Below are 19,754 nucleotides of genomic sequence, written 5' to 3'. Positions count from 1 at the left end.
TTAGATTGTGTAAATGATAATGAAAACATCCATCAATTAGAATCATCTGTTGTGCCTCTGGTAATATATACCTAATGCATTTTAAAACATTGTTTAATAGGAAAACTTTCTATACTGACAAGAAGAGACTATTTAAAGGCTAGTGGGCCAATATACCCATCAATATCTAATAATGATAAGACAAAGGAAGGCATGGTTTGGCCATAGAAAGGATGGTAAGATGGACACAAGTGAATGCCCAGGTGCTTATTTATCAATGCTGTGGAGACATTACTTGATACTACTTTCTCAAGCCTGAGGTATTTTATATGCTGAGAGAGTGATTTTTAACCTGAGACTGAAAATCCAACAAGTTTCAGAGAAATGGAACAAGAAAAAATAAAATCCCAGAATTCTTCTACTCTTGTAAATTGAATGTAAGACATATATATTAAATTTTCAGTGAAGATAGTAAAGCCTATTTTAATAACTAATAGTTAAGAGAAGTAAGTTCCAAATGTCTTACAGTACAAAATAAATTCCTAGTTCCTTAAAAGGTTTAAATACCCAGTATATATATGTGAATATACATATAAATACACACACACACACACACACACACATATATACGCCTTCATTTCAACATGAATTAAGATCAACTATGGTTGTTTTATTTAGGGTAATGCTAGCAGCTGTAAAATTCTCTAAAATACACAATGGCTCCAAGAAAGAGAATTTTTTCTTTCTTTCTTTCTTTTTTAAAAGATTTTATTTATTTGACAGAGAGAAATCACACGTAGATGGAGAGGCAGGCAGAGAGAGAGAGAGAGAGGGAAGCAGGCTCCCTGCTGAGCAGAGAGCCCGATGCGGGACTCGATCCCAGGACCCCGAGATCATGACCTGAGCCGAAGGCAGCGGCTTAACCCACTGAGCCACCCAGGCGCCCTAGAATTTTATTTCACATTACAAAACAGTCAGAAAGAAATTTTCTATAGGAACTCTCTGTGCTTGCTACAGCTTTTCTCTAAGTATAAGATTATTCCAAAATAAAAAGTTTACAGAATAAAACAAAATGCATTTTCCTGGCCTATGTTTGGCTTTTCTGCACATGGGGATTCCGAGTCTTCTTCCATCTCGCATCTTCAGCCTCCTGCAGGGCCTTTTTCGGTGTGCACTTCCAGCCAGTACTCGAGGAAGGAGGGAACGTAGAGGGGAAACACTCACTGGTTAATAGTTTTGAATGGGGAAAGCTTCTCCTTGATTCTGTTCGTATCCCGTTGGTCTGCACTAGCCATGTGGCCACTCCTAACTGCAAGGCAGGCTGAGAAATGCAGTCTAGATACATGCCCTGGAGAAAGGACAACATTTTGGTGAGCAGGCATCAGGGTCTGCAACAGTCCCCCCTGATCCCTTCGCCATAGATCAGTTTGCACCTGTCTTCCAACACTTAGACATACATCTATCTGCCTCCCCAAAGAAGATCACCCAAAGTCCCATGCAGTTACTACATTAAACTCCAATAGCAGAATAACAGGAGAGAAATAACTTTCTCCATCACACCAATTTCTCTCCAGGGGGTTAGAGGTTTAGAACTTGAAAAATGAGTTCTCTCTTCTGTTTTTCCCATTACAACCAATAGACAATGGTAGAATGAGAACTTGATAACTGCAAACACTCCCTCATTTGTAAAGGAAATAAACGGAACCAACCGTCACTTGACTCAAATGACTATTAAGCCTTGCTGGGCAGGCCCTGTGAGACCTCTGCCCTCGCAGCAGAGTCAGTTCCTGGCTCTTCTGGCTCTCCTTTCCAGAATGATTCCCCATGTCCATTGTTCTCCAAGGTTTCTGGCTCTCCTTTCTTGAGGCTCTTCCTTCCCCGTCATCCCCCACTGGCCACATTGAAAGTGAACTTGGAAGAGAATGGCTCCCTTGGAGGTTGTACTGCCTTCACAATGAGGTTTTGTGGAGCAAATACAGGGTTCAAAGGTTGTCTAGAGTCACAGGTTTTTGAGGCCAGGCTTCTCGTTTCTTTGGTAATACAATTCTCTCAAAACCTGAAAAGGGTTTGATTTAATCCCTTCAGTCAGTTACATGTGCCAGTAACCAGAGTCAAGGGCATCCAAAGTTCTTTTCTAGACAGTTTTTGACCTGCTTTATTCTTTAGTACCTTACACTCATCCTGCAGTCTCTCTTTCTTATTCTTTCTTTTCCTACCTCTCGTGTCTTCCTTCCACCTTACCCTGTCCCCCCTTCATACTGGAAAATTCCTGTTTAGTAAAATACTATTATTAATTAGAGCTTCTGTTTTAAATTATCAAACAATACAATATTTCATTATAAATTCCTTCTTTTTCTCTTTTTGTTTTATTATAGAATCAGATTATGATGCTTCTTTGGCAGAGACAATAATAGGCATTTTAAAAATTTTGTTCCAAAAACACTAATCCATTGATTATTGTGTTTGTAAATATATTTGTAGAAGAGGACATGAAAATTCATAGAGTATTGACTCTGAAAAAGCTGAGCTCACATCATATCTTAAACACAAGGTGTTTCAACATTAAATATTTTGTTCCATAGCAAATAATCCTGAAATGTGAAGGTATAAAACAATGATTTTTTGTTTATGTTTTACAGAATCTGGTCAAAAATTCAAATAGGACATAGCAAGAATAGCTTGTCTCTACTAGACAGTATTTGAGGCTTCTACTGGGACTGGAAGCTTGGGGATGACTCAATGGCCGGCAGAGGGAACCATCAGAAAATATCTATACTCGTACGATTGGCAGTTGATACTAACTGTATGCTAGAACCTCAGTTAGTCTCATAGCCAGAAAACCTATGAAATCTCTCTCTGTGGTCCCTCTGTGTCAGATGATTTGGGCTTCATCCCAACATGGTGAATATTTTCCAAATGTGAGGGTTCTAAGAAAACAGGGATGAAGTACATGACATTTTTATGCTCTAATATTATGTCATGTAGTGTTATGTCTATCATACTTTTTGACTGAAACAGGCATAAAGCTCTGCCCAGGTTTGAAATGAAAGAACATAAACCCCACCACTTGATAAGAGGAGTGTCAAGGTTACATGGGAAGAAGAGTACACAGAATAGAAGATATTGTTGCAGCCGGCAATCTTTGAGTATACATTTTATTCAAGTTAGTTAATGTCTAAGACATTTACTTTCTGTTTTATATCTACTTTGACTTTTTGAATGAATCTTAATATGGTTATTTACCTGTGTACTCTTATTAAGATATGCTCTTTAAAATCATTTATAGCTTTTTTTTTGGAGAAAAATAATCTAATAATATCTAATGCCAATATTTTTGCAGATATCCCGACACAGAAGGAATCATTCACAGCATGCCTTGAAAGATGTCATTCCTCCATTGGAACAACTGGTAAGTTTATTTCTTTGCAATACTGTATTATTTATCTACTGCAACAGAATAAATTATCCCCAAATTCAACAGCTTAAAACAACACACAATACTATCTCATGTTTGTTTGGATCAGGGATCTAGGCATGGTTTAGCCGAGTCCTCTAATTCAGTCCCTCAAAAGATCGCAATCAAACTTTAAGCCAGAATTGGGGTCGCATCAGAAGGTCTGACTGGGGAAAGGTCTGCTTTACTGGTTGTTGGAGGGTTCAGTTCCTCCAGGAATGTGGTCCGGAGGCTTCTCTCAGTAATGTCCCACGCGGGCTTCACCAGTATGGCAGCTTCTTCACAGCACGCAAACTGAAGGCAAAACCTTTTGTAACCTAATCGTGGTAGTGATATCCCATCAAATTTTCCACATCTTCTTGATCAGAATCAAGTCACTAAGTCCAGTCCAGACTCAAGGAGAAGGAACTGCACAAGGCTGTGACAAATAGGAAGCAGAGATTATTTGGGGCCTACTGCAAATTTTAACACTTTTTTTTTTTTAAGAAAAAATTTGATCCTGGGGAGCCTTGGTGGCTCCAACTTGTGCTTTCAGCTTGGGTCATGATCTCAGGGTCATGGGATCCAGCCCTGTGTTGGGCTTCACATTAAGTGTGAGTTTGCTTGAGTTTCTCTCTCCTCTCCCTCTGCTCCTCCCACTCACCCTCTCTCTCTCTTTCTAAAATAAGTGAATAAATCTTTAAAAAAAAAAAAAGAAAGAAAGAAAGTTTAATCCCTTACCAGTAGATTCTAAGCCCACTAAAGCAGGGATTTTTTTGTTTGTTTGTTTCCATTTTTGCTTATTGTTGTATCTTAGTGACAAGAAAGATGCCTGAAACATTGTAAATAATGTGAATGAAGCATTAGAGATATCCTAAAAACATATAAGCCCACGATTCCTGATATGTTCTGACACTTCTTTCTATTAGTGACTCCTTTTTGATAAACACCCCTTTATTCCATGCTTATCCTTCCTGCTAGATTTCACATTGACCAACATGCTTCCGTCTCCATTGGCTTATAGGATACTGCATGAGATGACTTCACTCCTCTCTTTTCCCTACTATTCCATCCCTATTATCTTTGGGCCTTCTCATCCTCAACAACAAAAATACTTATTTTTCTAGTTCAGTTCTCTTATTTTCTTTCATTTTGCATGTTCTAGATCCCCCATCTCCACTCTGGCCATTGTTCCATTACTTTCTTTGTTTTAGAATAAAAATTCTTTACAAAGATTGTCTTCTTTTATTGTTGTCAATTTCCCCCTCCTTTATTTCTTGAACCAACTTCATTTAGGTTTTTATCTCAATCACTAATCGCCTATCAAGGTCATCAATTGCTTCCATACTGCTAAATCCATTGGTAAAGTCTCAGTTTTCTCATTAGACCTCAGAATTTAACCCAACTGATAACTCCCTTTGAAATATTTTCCTCATATGACTACCATGCGTAAACCACTTTCTCATGTATTTCCAATGAATTTTACAGCCACCTGTTTTCCATTACCTTTGCTGGTTCATCTTCATTTTGTAGCTCAACTTAACTTTTCTTCTTGTTATATTTATTCCCCACTGAGTATTATTCAGTGCTCTGGTTTTATGTATTGTGTTACACTAACCACTTCTCCAGCGTGGACCACTGCTCTAAAAGCTGTTGTTGTAGGTTTTGGCATATTCACTTCTATGTGTAACATACATTTCAAACTTAACATATCCCAAACTGATCATGATTTCCTCCCAAACTTGCTTCTTTCAATCTTCTCCATTTCACTAGATGCTAATTCCACTCTTCCAGGTTCTTCAGTCAGAACTCTTAAAGTCATCTTGGGATGCCTGGGTGGCTCGGTCAGTTAAGCATCTGCCTTCGGCTCGGGTCATGATCCCAGGTTCTGGGGACTGAGTCCCACATCCAGCTCCCTGCTCAGCAGGGAGCCAGCTTCTCTCTCTGACTGTTTCTCTCCCTGCTTGTGCATTCTCTCTCTCTTTCTCTCTCTCTGACAAATAAATAAAATCTTACCAAAAAAAAAAAAAAAAAAGAGGATAACTCTTAAAATCATCTATGCCTCCTTTATTTTTCTCACAACTTAAACATCTGCTAAGCTGTTTGCTCTGTCTTAAGAATATATCCAGAATCCTTTCCCTTCTCACTATCTTTATGCTGTGTCATCTCTCACCTGATTTACTGCAATGGCCTCCAACTCATGTGCTGCTTTCACCCTCACCTTCTACTTTTTATTTGCAAAACAACAGCTAGAAGAATCTTGTAAGAGTGTAAGTTAGGTCATGTCACTAACTTATGATTCAAATTCCGCTCTGGCCTCCAGGATCTCCCAGGGTAAACGCTGACATGAATGCAGGGCTCACCTTACCAGATCTTTACAGGTGTCAGCTATCTCTCTGGCTTCACCTTTCCCTTCTCCTCCTGGTTCACTCTGCTCCAGCCAAGCTGACCTCCTTACTTCTCTTACAGGGCCATTACACCTGCTCTTTCCTCGGTCTGGTACAAAATAATTCATTTTGTGCCCAGAAACTTGTAAGACTCATTCCTTCACTTACTTTGACCCTCTGTTCAAATACCACTTTTTAAGATAGGTCTTTTCTAATTTCCCTAGAAACAAATAAACAAATAAGAAAGCCCACCATTTCCGTGGAGACTCCTTTTCTCATACCCCAATTCAAGTTTCCCCATGGAACTCACAACCATTGGGCATAATACAATTTCTTTCTGTTTTTTATTTCATTAGAATGCTCTGTGAGAACATGGGTACCATCTCCTACATTCATAAATCCATTCCCACGAGTCTAACACTTGTTAGGACATGTAAGAACTCAGTAAACGTATGTTAAATTAATGTACAAACGGAACAGGTAATGGTTTTTGTTTTTACTTGCAAGTTCATAGTACACAGATCTCTACTTGTGTACTTTCTATGCATTATCTCATCCTATCTCTTGAAGTGCTAGCCAGTCATTTTTTCTTCTGGGTCTCCTCATCATCGCAGAAGTGAATTCTCCCAGATTGAACCCATCATCACCTTGTTCCCAAACTGGTTTCCCTTTCCATCAAGCTTCTCTTTATGAGTAACAAGCATGTATCCAGGCTTCGAAGGCACTTTCTTGGAGCCTCTATTTTACCTATGGCCCATCAAGCAAGTCACCATTTTCCAAAGCAGTTTGTCTGCTATGGGTGTGGTGCCCACATTTTTCTTTGTGGTTAAATGGACATCCTTGCCCATGCCTTCAAATGCTTCTGATGGCAGCCCCCAGCCCGCCCCTGGACTCCACCAAGCTCCTCCCACTGATGCTGCTCAGCAATTCCACACTGGTCTTCTGGAAACTGTACCTTCATTACTTCATTTTTCCTTGTCAAAGCACTCAGTAGCTTCTTATTCTCCGTGACATTAAGTCTCTAGATGTCTCTCATGGTCCCTGATTTACCTATTTATTATCTACTACCAAATACATACCCTCAAGCAAGGAATGGTAACATGATTAAGACGTGGCTCTTACCCTCAGAGTGCTTGGATTTTCTGTGACCATTAGTTACTTCATCTTGGCACTTTTCTGTATTTTTCACCCTCAGTTTATGGGTAATATACTTGTTCCATGTATATTACCCTGTAATGCTTAGAAATTAGAGGGTCGTGGTCTGTATTTCCTTTATTACACCATACTTCTCCTTATATTGTTTTCGACAATAGGACTTGCTCAGAAAAGACATGTTTGTCAACTGATTTAATAATAAGATATGAAAGGTGTATTAAAATCATACTGTTGTTTCAGATGTTAATAAATATATGCCTGCTATTTGTAGAAGTTCTCTATGAGAAAAATTCTCTGAAACCTGCTAGGCTGGGTGGGGAAGGGCAGGGGGAGAGAAAGAATTACAAGCAAGTTCCATGCCCAGCTCAGAGCCTGACACGTGGCTTGATCTCATGACATTGAGATCATGACCTCAGCCTGAATCAAGAGTCAGTTGCTTAACCAACTGAGCTACCTAGGCACCCCCCTGTTTAACTTTTTGTTATCCATTACCATTCACACCAAGAATTGAATTCTTTTCCAAAACCCATGAAGTTTCCTTTGTGTCTGACTAATCTAAATTTATATTAGTTTTACCTAGCTGCACATATTTGTTCTCACAAATCTGGTATGTTCCTTATTTTCATCTCTACTACTCCCCTTCCTTCCCACTATTGCTTCTGGAGTCAGCCAGAGGGTCTCACAATAGTTTCCCTTAACAGTACCAACCAGGATGAGCTACTATAGATGCACTAGTATACATTAAAACATTTTAGAAAATAATAAAATTCTTTAAGTTGGAGTTATTACTCATTATTTTTACCATATGGATTTTTGAGCTTATTTATATCCGACACTTTTTGCTATATAAATCTCATTTCCTTTATTTCAGAACTCCCCTGAATATTTTCTAGAAATCATGAGAAGCCTTGGCTTTAAGCGAAACTGGCAAAAGTATCTCATTAGATCTAACCCCTTGGAGAAAAAATGATTCACTTTACAAAAGTGGAATCTGCCACGGTCGGTGCGCCAATAGATGCTATCACTCTCCGGTAGCCAGGCTTCACCTCTCAATGCTCCCTTTAATGAAGTAGATTATGATCAACATGGTTAAAAAGAAGCATAATGCATTTGTTTTGAATACTGGCAAGAACACATTTCTAGCTGGAGTCTAACATCTCATGGCAGAGACCACCCAGTTCACTGACAGGTGACGTCATTCATGCCACATGGTATACAAATCCATATGCTATCAATGCAAGAGATCTAAATTATTTTCTGAGAATCCGTATGGGTGCTTAACAAGTGCTGTAATGCAGCAAAGATTTTACACACAAAACGTCAAATATACTAATATGCAATTGTTTCCCAATCTTGTATATTTCACGTTCTAACTGTTCATGATACCTCATTATTTTCAGGGCACTTTCCCTTTTTCCCTGAAAGAAATGCTCCACAAAAATAACTGTGCTTATAACATGCTAAATTTTTATCATCTTTATTTTTATCAAAAGAGTCTGAGACAGTCTATGGATAACCCTGCAGGAGTCAAAAGCCTGTGGCAGGTTTTAGAGAATCATCTGCTGCCTCCTGAGCTAGGAGGATTTGTAGGACAGAGCTCAGGAAGTTGCCATGGCTTGGGGGCAAAGCAGGCTTTTGCAGATAAACCTTAAGTCTCAGATTCTACCTTTTGGAGCCAGATATCATTTTGTGGATTAATTAATACTTGTGAGGGCTTTGAGAATGAAAGACATTGTAAGCATACAGTGTTTTCTTATTTTAAAACAAAGGACAGCCACTTTGGGGGGAATAATTCTATTGATCAGGCTGTGCTTTCCTTAAATAGTTAAAAAAAAAAATCAAACAAAATTTCCAAAAGCTCTTCAGACTTTAAATATTTGACTTTAGTAAGATAAAATTAGGTTTTCTGAAATAACATCCTCCCAGACCTTCAAGTTGGTAGTGTGCTAATCATAAGTTATATAATTTAATAAATCTAATAGAAACCATCTCCTGGTTGTTGTTTCCTGTGCCCTTCCTTTCATCCAACAGAAGTGTCTTTATTAATTTCTGTATTTACTGAGGCCATCCTTGTGCTAGGCGCTATGCTAAATTTGTGGTATGCAATGACATACTAGATAGTCATGTCCCTTTCTTGAGGAGATTTCATTCCTTCAACCTAAAAATGAAGAGTAGTATTAAACAAATAAAGGAAGGCATCATTCTTTAAATGCAAATTACAAAACATGCTGTGGCAGCAGAAAAATAATTTCCCATGAAGGAAGGGCTAACCTAGCCTGGATTAAGGAGTCTTAAAAGCACTCTTTGAAAGGGACATTTAAATTGAGATTGCAGGACACACAGTTTGTCAAGCAAAGAATTTGAAGAGGTTGTGAATAGGAGGAAAAGCAAATGTAAAGACCTGGAGGTGAGAACAAAATTAGTTCATTTAAAAAAAAAAAAAAAAACTGCAAGACTTCCTCGGTCGCCTGGGTGGCTCCGTCAGTTGAGCGTCTGCCTTCAGCTTAGGTGACGATCCCAGGAGTTTATCTGTGCTCTCTCCCTCAAATAAATAAATAAAATCTTAAAAAACAAACAAACATCAAAAAACTACCAGACTGCCATACTAGACTTGAATGTAGTGAACAAGGGAAGTGGGTTGGGGGGTGCAGGGAGAGGGAGGCAGTGCTCAGATGATGAAGGGTCTTAAGGTGATGGTAAGGAGATTACAAGCCATTAAAAGACAGAAACAGGTTACAGTAACATCTCCCATTCACATTTGAATTTCATTTAAGTCTAAAGTAGAGAAAAAGAACACACACACACCACCAACAACAAAGGCTATTAACATTGAGCAATGCTTTCTTCCTTACTGCCTAGAACAAAATTAGGTTATAACGAAACAATTGAATTACACTAATAAATTGCCCAGACAGGAACTGGGAAGGCCATTCCTTTCTGAATTCCAACGACAGGCAAAGAAAGAGCAACATATTTAAATCAAAGATACAAAGAAATATAACTTAGGGAAGAAGAAAGAAACTAAGGATGAGCAAGAAGTGGGATACAAGAAAAGCCTCCAGAAGGCTGAGGAAAACTCTTGAGACACAGGAAAGTCCCCTCATCAGCCGGTTTCCCAAACGGAACCTGGACTTGTTTGGTGGAGGCCAAATGAAACACACTGGTTACAAGATGAAAGGCTCAGGGAAAAAGCCACGGGAGTTCTTCAACATCCAATAGCAGCTTTTTCAAGATGACATTTTGATGAGTTAGGGGTAAATAAATCAGAGACATGTGGGTAAAATTTCCCTTGAAATACACAGGGGTTTAAAATGATGGGGAAAAGCATTTGGCAACACATAACTTGTGCTTTGCCAAACCCAGCATTTGAAAAACGGTTCAAGACATTCAGCAGAACCCCAAAGCCCAACATGTTCTCTCATTCTCCGAGGAAGCGGGAAGGGCAGGATGTCCATGCAAGCCTTGCACAACATATATACTAATGGGCATAAATAAGTTATGATGGGCAAACCATGCCTAACTCTGAAACCTGAAATCAAGACCAGCCTCTCTGAGAATGCTTAGTGGTTTTTTCCAGACACCGCTCGTGTACGACAGAGAATCATTTTCCTTCACTTTTCTTCTGCTCTCCTTTTCATGTAGGCACTGTATCCAACTTGAATTTTGGTTTACCACTCTTGAAAAGTACATACACAGTAAATTATGTTCTTATGTTAGGCCGAACACCATATTTCATTCTCGAGCTATATGTAAAGTAGCTCTAAAATTAAGCATCTAATTATTTTTAAATTAGTGCTTTATATACAATGTACGGATAAGCTGGATTTTTAAGGTGATTTTGCCCCCTCTGCTTTCGTTTCCCTTCTTAATGGATTGTGTCCACTCCAAGTCCATAAACATGGTCAGTTGATCTGTTGTTGCAATAAAGTTACAGCCAGTATAGAAATCACTGGAGACTGAGAAGAAAAATGGAGGCAATGAATCCCACAGAAGAGAGTGGCCCAACCTGAAGACAATGTCACAAGAAGGAAAGCCAATGGAGATATTCAGGATGAATATATATAGCATGGTGATTATAGTTACTAATATTACAGTGTATCCTAGAAATTTGCTAAAGGAGTAGATCTCAGGGGCTCTCACCACAAGAAATATTTGAAAAAGTAACTATGTGAGGAGATGGATATGTTAATTAACTTGACTGGAGTAATGATCATTTCACTATGAATATCAAAACATCATGTACACTTTAAATAAATGTAATTTAAAAGATAAAAAAATAAAACCAATAGAAGAAGAAATATCTATTTCTGTGAATAGTGGAAAATAAAAAAGAGATTGAAGAAAAAAGAGAAGCAGCATCTGGGGGTAGGTAAAATGATATAACCAGATGTGTGTTTTTTAGTAGAAATCATCCAAACTAGCAAGATTATCAACAAAGTACTGTGATTTTTAAAAAGTTCAGAAAAAAAATATAGCCGTTACCTTACTATTAAATAGGAAAATTGGGGCTCCTTGGTGGATCAGTGGGTTAAAGCCTCTGCCTTCGGCTCAGGTCATGATCCCAGGGTCCCAGGTTCAAGTCCCACATTGGGCTCTCTGCTCAGCAGGGAGCCTGCTTCCCCTTCTCTCTCTGCCTGCCTTTCTGCCTGCCTCTCTTCCTACTTGTGATCTCTGTCTGTCAAATAAATAAATAAAATCTTTGAAAAAAAATAAATAAATAGGAAAATGATTAAATGCTACATCTGTTTGAAAATGATGGCTTCAGGGTTGTGCTTATAGAGAGATGATGCAGAGTACTCAGAAAGGAAGGGCAGTCAGTCATACAGAAAGTTTCACAGGGGAGCTACGTTTAAAAGCTCACTCCAGTTTAGGGGTGGCACCTGCCTCAGATCCACCTTTGTGGATCTAGAAAGATTTCATTTCTCAATGGTCAGGATCTCTTGGACCTATCTCATAGTAACTGAATTTATAAGAGGCTGATATATAAACAATAACTCTGATTTATAAATTTATAATGGGAGATATACTAACACTGACTACTTAAGTCACCCATGTCGTACATCAAAGGACCTCAGAAGCTGAATTAGGAGTCAGAGGGTTGCCCATGAACACAGAATCAGAACAAAGAGTAAAAGAACAATAACTTTAAATATATCAACAGAACAAGTATTGTGAAGCATAGGGCTTTGTGATTCTGGTGTTGAAAGTCAATCCCTTCTCAGGAAAAAAAAAAATAAGGTCAATCCCTTCTCATCAAAATCTGGGGGAAGTCTTCGATTCAGTTCATTTCTATTCATAAAGATACATTTTAATAGAATTCTTGTGGTGGATTGGTGTAGATGAAAGCTTGTTCCTTTTTATTCTACTTCTTTTATCTGAGAACAACATGAAGTCTTCACATAATAAATTGCGGTGTCTGTACTTACGGTTACAGGCTGGTCTTTCTTCCACAATTGTTACCATTAATCAAAGGTTGTCTTCTGCACTCCCGCCTTGTCTATAGCCTCCAACTTAGGTTGATAAACAGGTGCTATCTGGGTATCCCACTGCCATTCATTCTTCTCATCTATATCTCAGCACAGTTGTGTCTGCTGAGCACTTCTTCAATGTTAGCAGACTGGCTGGCATCCAATCTGGACAAATTGCTGATCTTCCCTGCCACTTAACATTAAATAGGGTTTCTAAGGGACATTGGACAAATAGCTCAAGAAGCCAGATTCAGCATCTAAAGATTGGTTGACATTTCTTAAGTATACAAAGTTCAGGGAGTTCCTGTACTTTAAAGAACTTTAAGTTGGCCTGAAACTTGGCATACAGTATCCTAAAGTTAGACTTAAAGCTACACATAATTTTCCAAATTACAAGAGATAAGATTATCTGAGCCTTAGATGACCAGCATTCTCAACTGTAGTTTAAAGATTATCATTCCCTTCAAACGATGGGATTAACATAGAGAAGGAATAAATAATTAGAATAATTAATATGGAACCATATATAAATCTACAAACAAAATACATAGCAATCTTCTGCTTGTTTTAATACTTCTTTCAGCTCTTGTGAGTCTTCCAGAATAACTGATTTCTAGTGTCTGAAACATGGTGAGTTATTTCAAAGCATTATGACAAGAAATAATAAAGTAATTAAATCTACCTCATGGAACTGTTGCTTGCCAGCAGGGGACTTAAAATAATGCTGTGCTTTCAGTGTAGGGAGACTGGTTAGAATTTTCATTTCCAGGGCAGAAGCTGGTCTGAGATGACTAGAGGGGACTACGGTATACAGTCCTCAAAAGAGAAGAACACAAGTATTTTGCATGTACGCTCACAAGCACATAAGTCCCCAGAAGATTAAAAAGGTCTTATTAACCTTTGCAGTTCCATTGCGAGCAGAGCAGCTGGTATTTAAGGGTCAGGGGATGTTACTGAATGAAAATATGTTGAAAGAGTGAATGAGGATACATGAAGTATAGAAGAGGCAATTGAGAGAAATGAACACCTGATCCCAGAAATGGGAACACACACGTGGTGATTGTACATGTATATAACTACATGTCAGTAGGTGTAGATATGTAAACACATATATGGTAGTTGTAAGTATTGTAAGCGTGCATAATCCCAGGACTATTAACTACTTCTAATGACCTGAGAGGCAGCTTGGACTTTGGAAGATGACATAGGAGAAGAAAACTAACTTGCTACTCACCTCTTTCCTTTTTCTGGGGCCTCTCTGTGTCCATGGCTAGAAGCTTTAATGGATTGACCCAAGACCATGGGAACTGGCTAAGCCTGTTTGATGACAATGATGTCACAATGAGAAGACACAACTGTGCTGATTCTATTGTCTACGACAATAGCATCTTAACATGAGATCCAGCCCCTGGCCTTAATCTCAATATCCTGAAAAGGTCCAGGCATGTCTGGAGAAACATTTCTTATAGATTCGAGGAGAGAGAATTTTTAAGTATGTATCTCAAGCTTGCTTGTATTGGTCTTTCCCTGAAAGAGTATTAGTTTTTTGCTTTTGCATTTCTCTTCCCTTTTTAAAGAAATGTCCATCAATAATACATTCTGGGCACTACATGTCCACCCAGTAGTCTTTTAGTGAGTTTTTTGTGGGGAAGAAGGCAATACTCTTCGTTGAGAACTCATGCATCGATTTTTATGATAGGTTGAAAAGTTTGTAGCTTTTTAGTAGAAAATTCAGAATTTGGTAACTATTTTATTGTCATCGGGAGAATGCTTTAATAAAACAATAAATTTCGTCTATGGTTACACAACAAAATTTCTCAATATACATTACTAAAGAAAGGGACCATCTCTGTGATGCTAATTGCTACTGAAAACATCTTTCTTCCAAACATTTGTAGAAACCAGTGATGCCCAGAGTTAAACACTGAACTTATTATAGAGGTTTTGGGGGGTAGACAAACAAAATTTTCTGGCACTAAAAAAAAAAAAAAAAAGAAGACAACATACATAGAATAAAAGGTGGGAAAAACAAATAGATGCATCCAAGTACAAAAATATATCATTGAACATCATGATTCTAAAAATTATCCAAAAGACCTCTGTAGACTCTTTTAGACTGTAGATAATATGCTGAAATAGAATTTTCCAGAAATGTAGATATGTGAAAAACTTTGCTAGGAATCATTATTAATATCTTCATTATTATTTATTAAAAATGTATTCATTAAGTGGATTTTAAAAGGCAAATAATGTGCTATGTGTTAGGAATGTAACAATGAACAAGCCAGAAAAGATCTCACCCACATCAGAGTCTTGTAAATAGCCAGTTCATTAACTGTTGGAATTTTAGAGGTTTTGGGAAAACTCATTCATCCCCAAACATATCTTCCCTTCACTTTTCATAGACAGATGGACTTTTTGGCTTTTTCCATTTTCTATAAAGATTTTTTAAAACTCTAAAATGGTCACTCATGCCTCTACTAATTTGTTTAAACAATATTTATAATTGTGTTTATTGGTGTCAGCAAATACTGAAGGTGCTGGGAATCAGGGTGTAAAAGGTACAGTCATGGCACAGGTGCAGGTACAGCCACATACAGTAGTCCCCTCATCTACGATTTCACTTTCCACAATTTCAGTTACCTATGGTCCACAGCATTCCGGGAGCAGACGATCCTCCTTCCAACATATCCTTGGAAGGTCAATAGTAGCTTAACACTATGTCACAATGTCTACTTCATTCACCTCATTTCATCTCCTCCTGTAGGCATTTTATCATCTCACATCCTCACAAGAAGAAGGGTGAGCATACTGCAACAGGATATTTTGAGAGATAGAGACCACATTCACCTAACCTTTATTATAGTATATTGTTATAATAATTACTTCAGTTTATTATTAGCTACTGTTTTTAATCTCTTACTATGTCTAATTTATAAGTTAAACTTTATCTCAGGTATGTATATATAGGAAAGAACATAATGTATATATACATGGTTCGGTACTATCCAAGGTTTTGGGCATCCACTGGCGGTCTTGGGATCTTGGTATCCTCTGCAAATAAGGGGGCACTATTGTAAATGGACAATTATAATACAACCCAATAAGTGCTATGATAGTGAAAATGAGGATTTGGGACAGGGGCATCTAGAAGAGATTACAGAGGAATCTTGGAAGGACCCTCTAACAATAGACAGACAAATTCAATTTTAAAGCAGGTTTAGTGTATTTAGGAGTTCTGGGATGGGGGACATGGTGGAGTGGAATATTAGTTGGAGGGAAACATACAGGGTGGAACTGAGGGAATGTGGTCCTTTAACCTTAAGCAGGTGACTTCTAAAAGCTTTTAGCAGTTAAGGTAGGGTGGAAGATTGCGGACAATTCATCTCTAGTGAAAAGACGGAACACAGGGTAAGGACTTGAGAGACAGGTATGTGGGAAAGATGGGAAAGTGGCAATAGGGTTCTCAGAAATGAAAACACCTACCAAAGGCTTCGCTGGGAGTCAACTCATCACAATTCGCATTGTACATTTATTTAGCCTAGAACTCCACAAAAACCTCTGTGAAGTGATCACAAATTGTTGAATCTCCTTTAAGAAACTTGCGGCTGTATTAGCAACGAAAGCCAATAAATACAAAGAGGAAAGAAAGCAAACCCGCATTATGGAAGAGGCTAATGGAACGGTGCTGCTACAGTGTTTCTTGGTCCTGAACAAGCTGCATGAAGTGTCACTGTTTTAAATGCCCTTTCATGGTTCAGCTGGCTCAGATACTTGGTTCTACTGAATTCTTTCCACTTCCTGGCTTCAGCCGATGCATGAGGTGGTGAGGATTAGAAGGGACAAAGAACTTTTCTGAAGATGATCAGTAAAATTAAGGAAGACATTAAATCTGCTTTTGTTTTGCCATTTTTAATCACTTTTTTACACAAGTGACTTCAATGCCCAGGAGGAAAAAGTGGGTAAAGGTGTATCACTATCTAACAAATCATTCGCATTACTCTTTGTAATCTTTCTTTTGGATATTTAACGGCTTGTAATGACTTTGATCTTGCAGGCACTTCCCATAAGCTATATATGCATTATTAATGAGCTTCTATGACTGGAAACTTCCATCACTGCAGTGACTATTGGAAAGCATAGGTTCATTCAAAATAATAATGCATAAGGGCTTGTCACCATTTTAATGTATGCATTCTTCTTGCAGATGGTTGAAAAAGAAGGTTATCTGCAGAAAGCTAAAATTGCAGATGGTGGAAAGAAACTAAGGTAATAAATGTTCCTCCATTCACTTTTACATAACTATGATAGTTCTCCATCTCCTCCACTTGGGTCACTCTGTTGTTTAGAAAGGAAGGCCCTATGGTACAAGACTAGTTTATTTCCCTCTGTTATTACTATGCTCAACATTATTTTTAATATAATTACAATTTTCCAATAAAGCACTACATTCTATATTGTTGCACATAATATTAAATGAGGTGCTTCTTGTCCTCCTGGAACCTGAAATCTTAAAAAGCATGCCAATAGATAAGATAAGGGGTCTTGATTTTTAAGATTAACAGATTAATCATTTTGCAATATATAAAAATCTCCCTACAATACACTGGGAGCATAATTTTTGAAGATTGGGGGATTTGAAATATATTTCCTGCTCAGATAAAAATCAAAGGAAAATAAAATCATCCGTCAGGTAAAAAGTTGAATATTGCCATATTTGGAAGTGAAATTGACACAGAGTTGGTAAGAGAAATTAGAAAAAGAAAATAAGAATTCCCGTGCCACAGCACCAGTTTTTCCCAGTTTTTCGAAGGAAAAAATGAGGTTGATAGAAAGGTAGAGAAAGATGCTAGACCTTCTCTATGGATGGGTTCTTTAGAAATAATCATTTCCATTTTAGAATGTTTTCTATTTCTTGAATACATACTATTATGTGCTTTGCTTTGTGCTAGGTGATATGTAAGCTACAAAGATATGTAGAAGTGCTCAAATTGGGAGACAAGGCATTTGCTTATGACTGTATTATTAACAGTTAAAACCATAAAGGATGAAAGTACTAATTAGCTCCACAATGGGACACTTGTTAATTGTATAATGCAATTCATTACTGGAATGGCACTCTGGCCAACAATAGACCATAAAGTATGCTTTTGTTTGCTGCCTATAATGGAGTATGTATATTTTTATTTAAAGGAAGTAAAACTGGAGAAAACAATCATCCATAATTCTCCCAAGCTATTTCAATTTTAAAGAACAAGCTCTATTTTTGGCTTTTATTGGGTTTTAGTCTGGGATAATAAACAGGGCCTTGAACCCTCTTCTATACCGGTTCTGCATAGTTACTCTGCAGCCACACTCCCTGGAAGGGTCCAGGAGAGAGGGGACTGGTCCCCATGCCAGTGGATAATCTGGTTTAAGGAGTCGGACTCTGAAACGGCGACAGGATGATTTTTTGACTTTGGCTAAGCCAGTCTAGTGTCCCCCTTTCCCTTGGACCTCATTCTCAAGTATACCAACTCAAGGGAGTAGTATTGAGGATGCAGCAATGACTTAAGAGAATAAGACCCTCTCTTACCTTACAAGTTACATTCTCATAAAGTCTAAAGAGGGACAGGAAAGGACCCAAGGACTTGTTTAAGTTACTACTTCGGCGTTCACTGAGGCTTGGTAGGAGAGAGGAGGTGAGAGCTGTGGTGTCAGCCTCAAGCCTCATGCGTTGAAGAGGAGGAGATACTGAAAGGACTTCCAGAAAATAAAGATGATGCCCCACCAAAATGGTTTCATAGCTGTTTTGCTCAGAAACCATCCTTATAAAATCTTTTCCTAGAGGTTGGTGTCAAGAAAAAGCAGAGGAGCAGAGCAAGGCTCTTTCCCCAGCTAACTCGCACGAACACATTTTTAGGCAGTTTCAGTCGGTGTGTATACCATTTTGTATTTGTTCCATTTGTTGTTACTTTAATCAGTTTGCAAATCATTTTTGTGCTCGAGTTTAAATTCATATAAACATTAGTTTGTACTGCATTTCACTATTATTTCAATCAGTTTGCATACAATTATGCATTCTTTCAGATTTTTTCATTTAAAGCTATATACATTTTACTATTTTTTTTTTTTTTTTTTTTAACATCAGGCACAGAATTGGGTCAATTTTACTGCTCGGTGTTTGGCTTTGTATTATCATCATTCTGGGTGAGAACCTTAGCTGGTTTTATTTTATCCACAGTCTCCAGTCCTCACTTTAGTGCCCTGTAGACTGTTAAGGTTCATCAAATTCACTCTCCATATGCTTGGTGTGGTTATATGTGTGGCATTCTAGCAAATAGTGTGTAGTTGTTGAGTATGTGAAAGTGTCCTAAATTCCAGACGCCTTTTTGTGTTATAAGCTTCACTCTGTTTCTTACTACTTTTATTTAGTGTTAGTGTTTGGACATGGGTCAGTATCTGTTAAAATGAGTTCACTTCTTCCAACTGCACCCATTTTTCCATTGGGTACATATACCAAATTTTACCTAATCTCTGAGCAGTGGACCCCTATTTGTCCCTAACTCTTTCCATTTCCCCCAAACAACCTTGCGATAAGCCACACATATATCTCTCCTTAACAGCCATTAGGTATTGTCTCTGGGACATATATCCAGGAGTGAAGGATTGCTTGGTGGTAAGATACACATTTATAAATCCACTGAGTCCTGCAGCCAAACTTCCTCCTGCACGAGCGAGCACACGAGTTCACACTCCTGCAAAGCAGAAGGGAGCTTGTCCTGCCATCATCTCATTACAGAGCATTGTATAGCTCTCAGTTTCGCAAGTTGATGGTTGCATTTATTTTTATTCCTCTCATTGGCATTTCAGTGGAGCATGACTTCAGCCACTTAGAGTTGGCCAGGTTTTGCACTCTGAGAATCGCCTAGGTGTCAACTGTGATGATTTTCTATTAATCTTCTCACTTTATTTTTGAAAGAACTCCTAATGTGATAGAGGTAGTAATACCTCATCAACTTTGGACTTTGTAAATATCTTTTCCAAGTATCTCATTATCTATTTACCTTGCTGATGAAAGTCCTCAGTGACCAAAAAACCTTTAACTTTGGTCCATATTGTTCCGTAATTTTACTCTTTATTATTATTTTTTTTAATAAACACTTAATGCTGTAGCTATAGTCACCATGTTTAATAACATGTAATATCCCACCGGCTTGATGACACTAATATACCAAACCATTGCTACACTCCTTTTTTGTTTGAATTTTAAGTTGATTCCAGTCTTATACTAAATATATTTATGCTAAATATATTTATACTAAAATAGTTATAATAGCAGCAAAAACTCCT

The 19,754-nt window shown here is 38.0% G+C and overlaps 1 protein-coding gene across 2 annotated transcripts in view; it reads left to right on the top strand.

The window, feature by feature from the left end:
• The window catches only part of ARHGAP15 (Rho GTPase activating protein 15), a 601,111-nt gene that overhangs the window by 74,060 nt on the left and 507,297 nt on the right, over positions 1 to 19,754 (top strand). For both annotated transcript variants that reach the window (XM_032356220.1, XM_032356221.1), the window contains exons 3-4: positions 3,320 to 3,388; positions 16,630 to 16,691. In XM_032356220.1, coding sequence (XP_032212111.1) covers positions 3,320 to 3,388; positions 16,630 to 16,691 — 131 coding nt within the window. The remainder of the gene's footprint in view (positions 1 to 3,319; positions 3,389 to 16,629; positions 16,692 to 19,754) is intronic.

The sequence above is a fragment of the Mustela erminea genome, chromosome 8 (genome assembly GCF_009829155.1).
Source record: "Mustela erminea isolate mMusErm1 chromosome 8, mMusErm1.Pri, whole genome shotgun sequence".
Taxonomy (NCBI): domain Eukaryota; kingdom Metazoa; phylum Chordata; class Mammalia; order Carnivora; family Mustelidae; genus Mustela; species Mustela erminea.
This window is presented reverse-complemented; position numbering and strand designations above follow the sequence as displayed.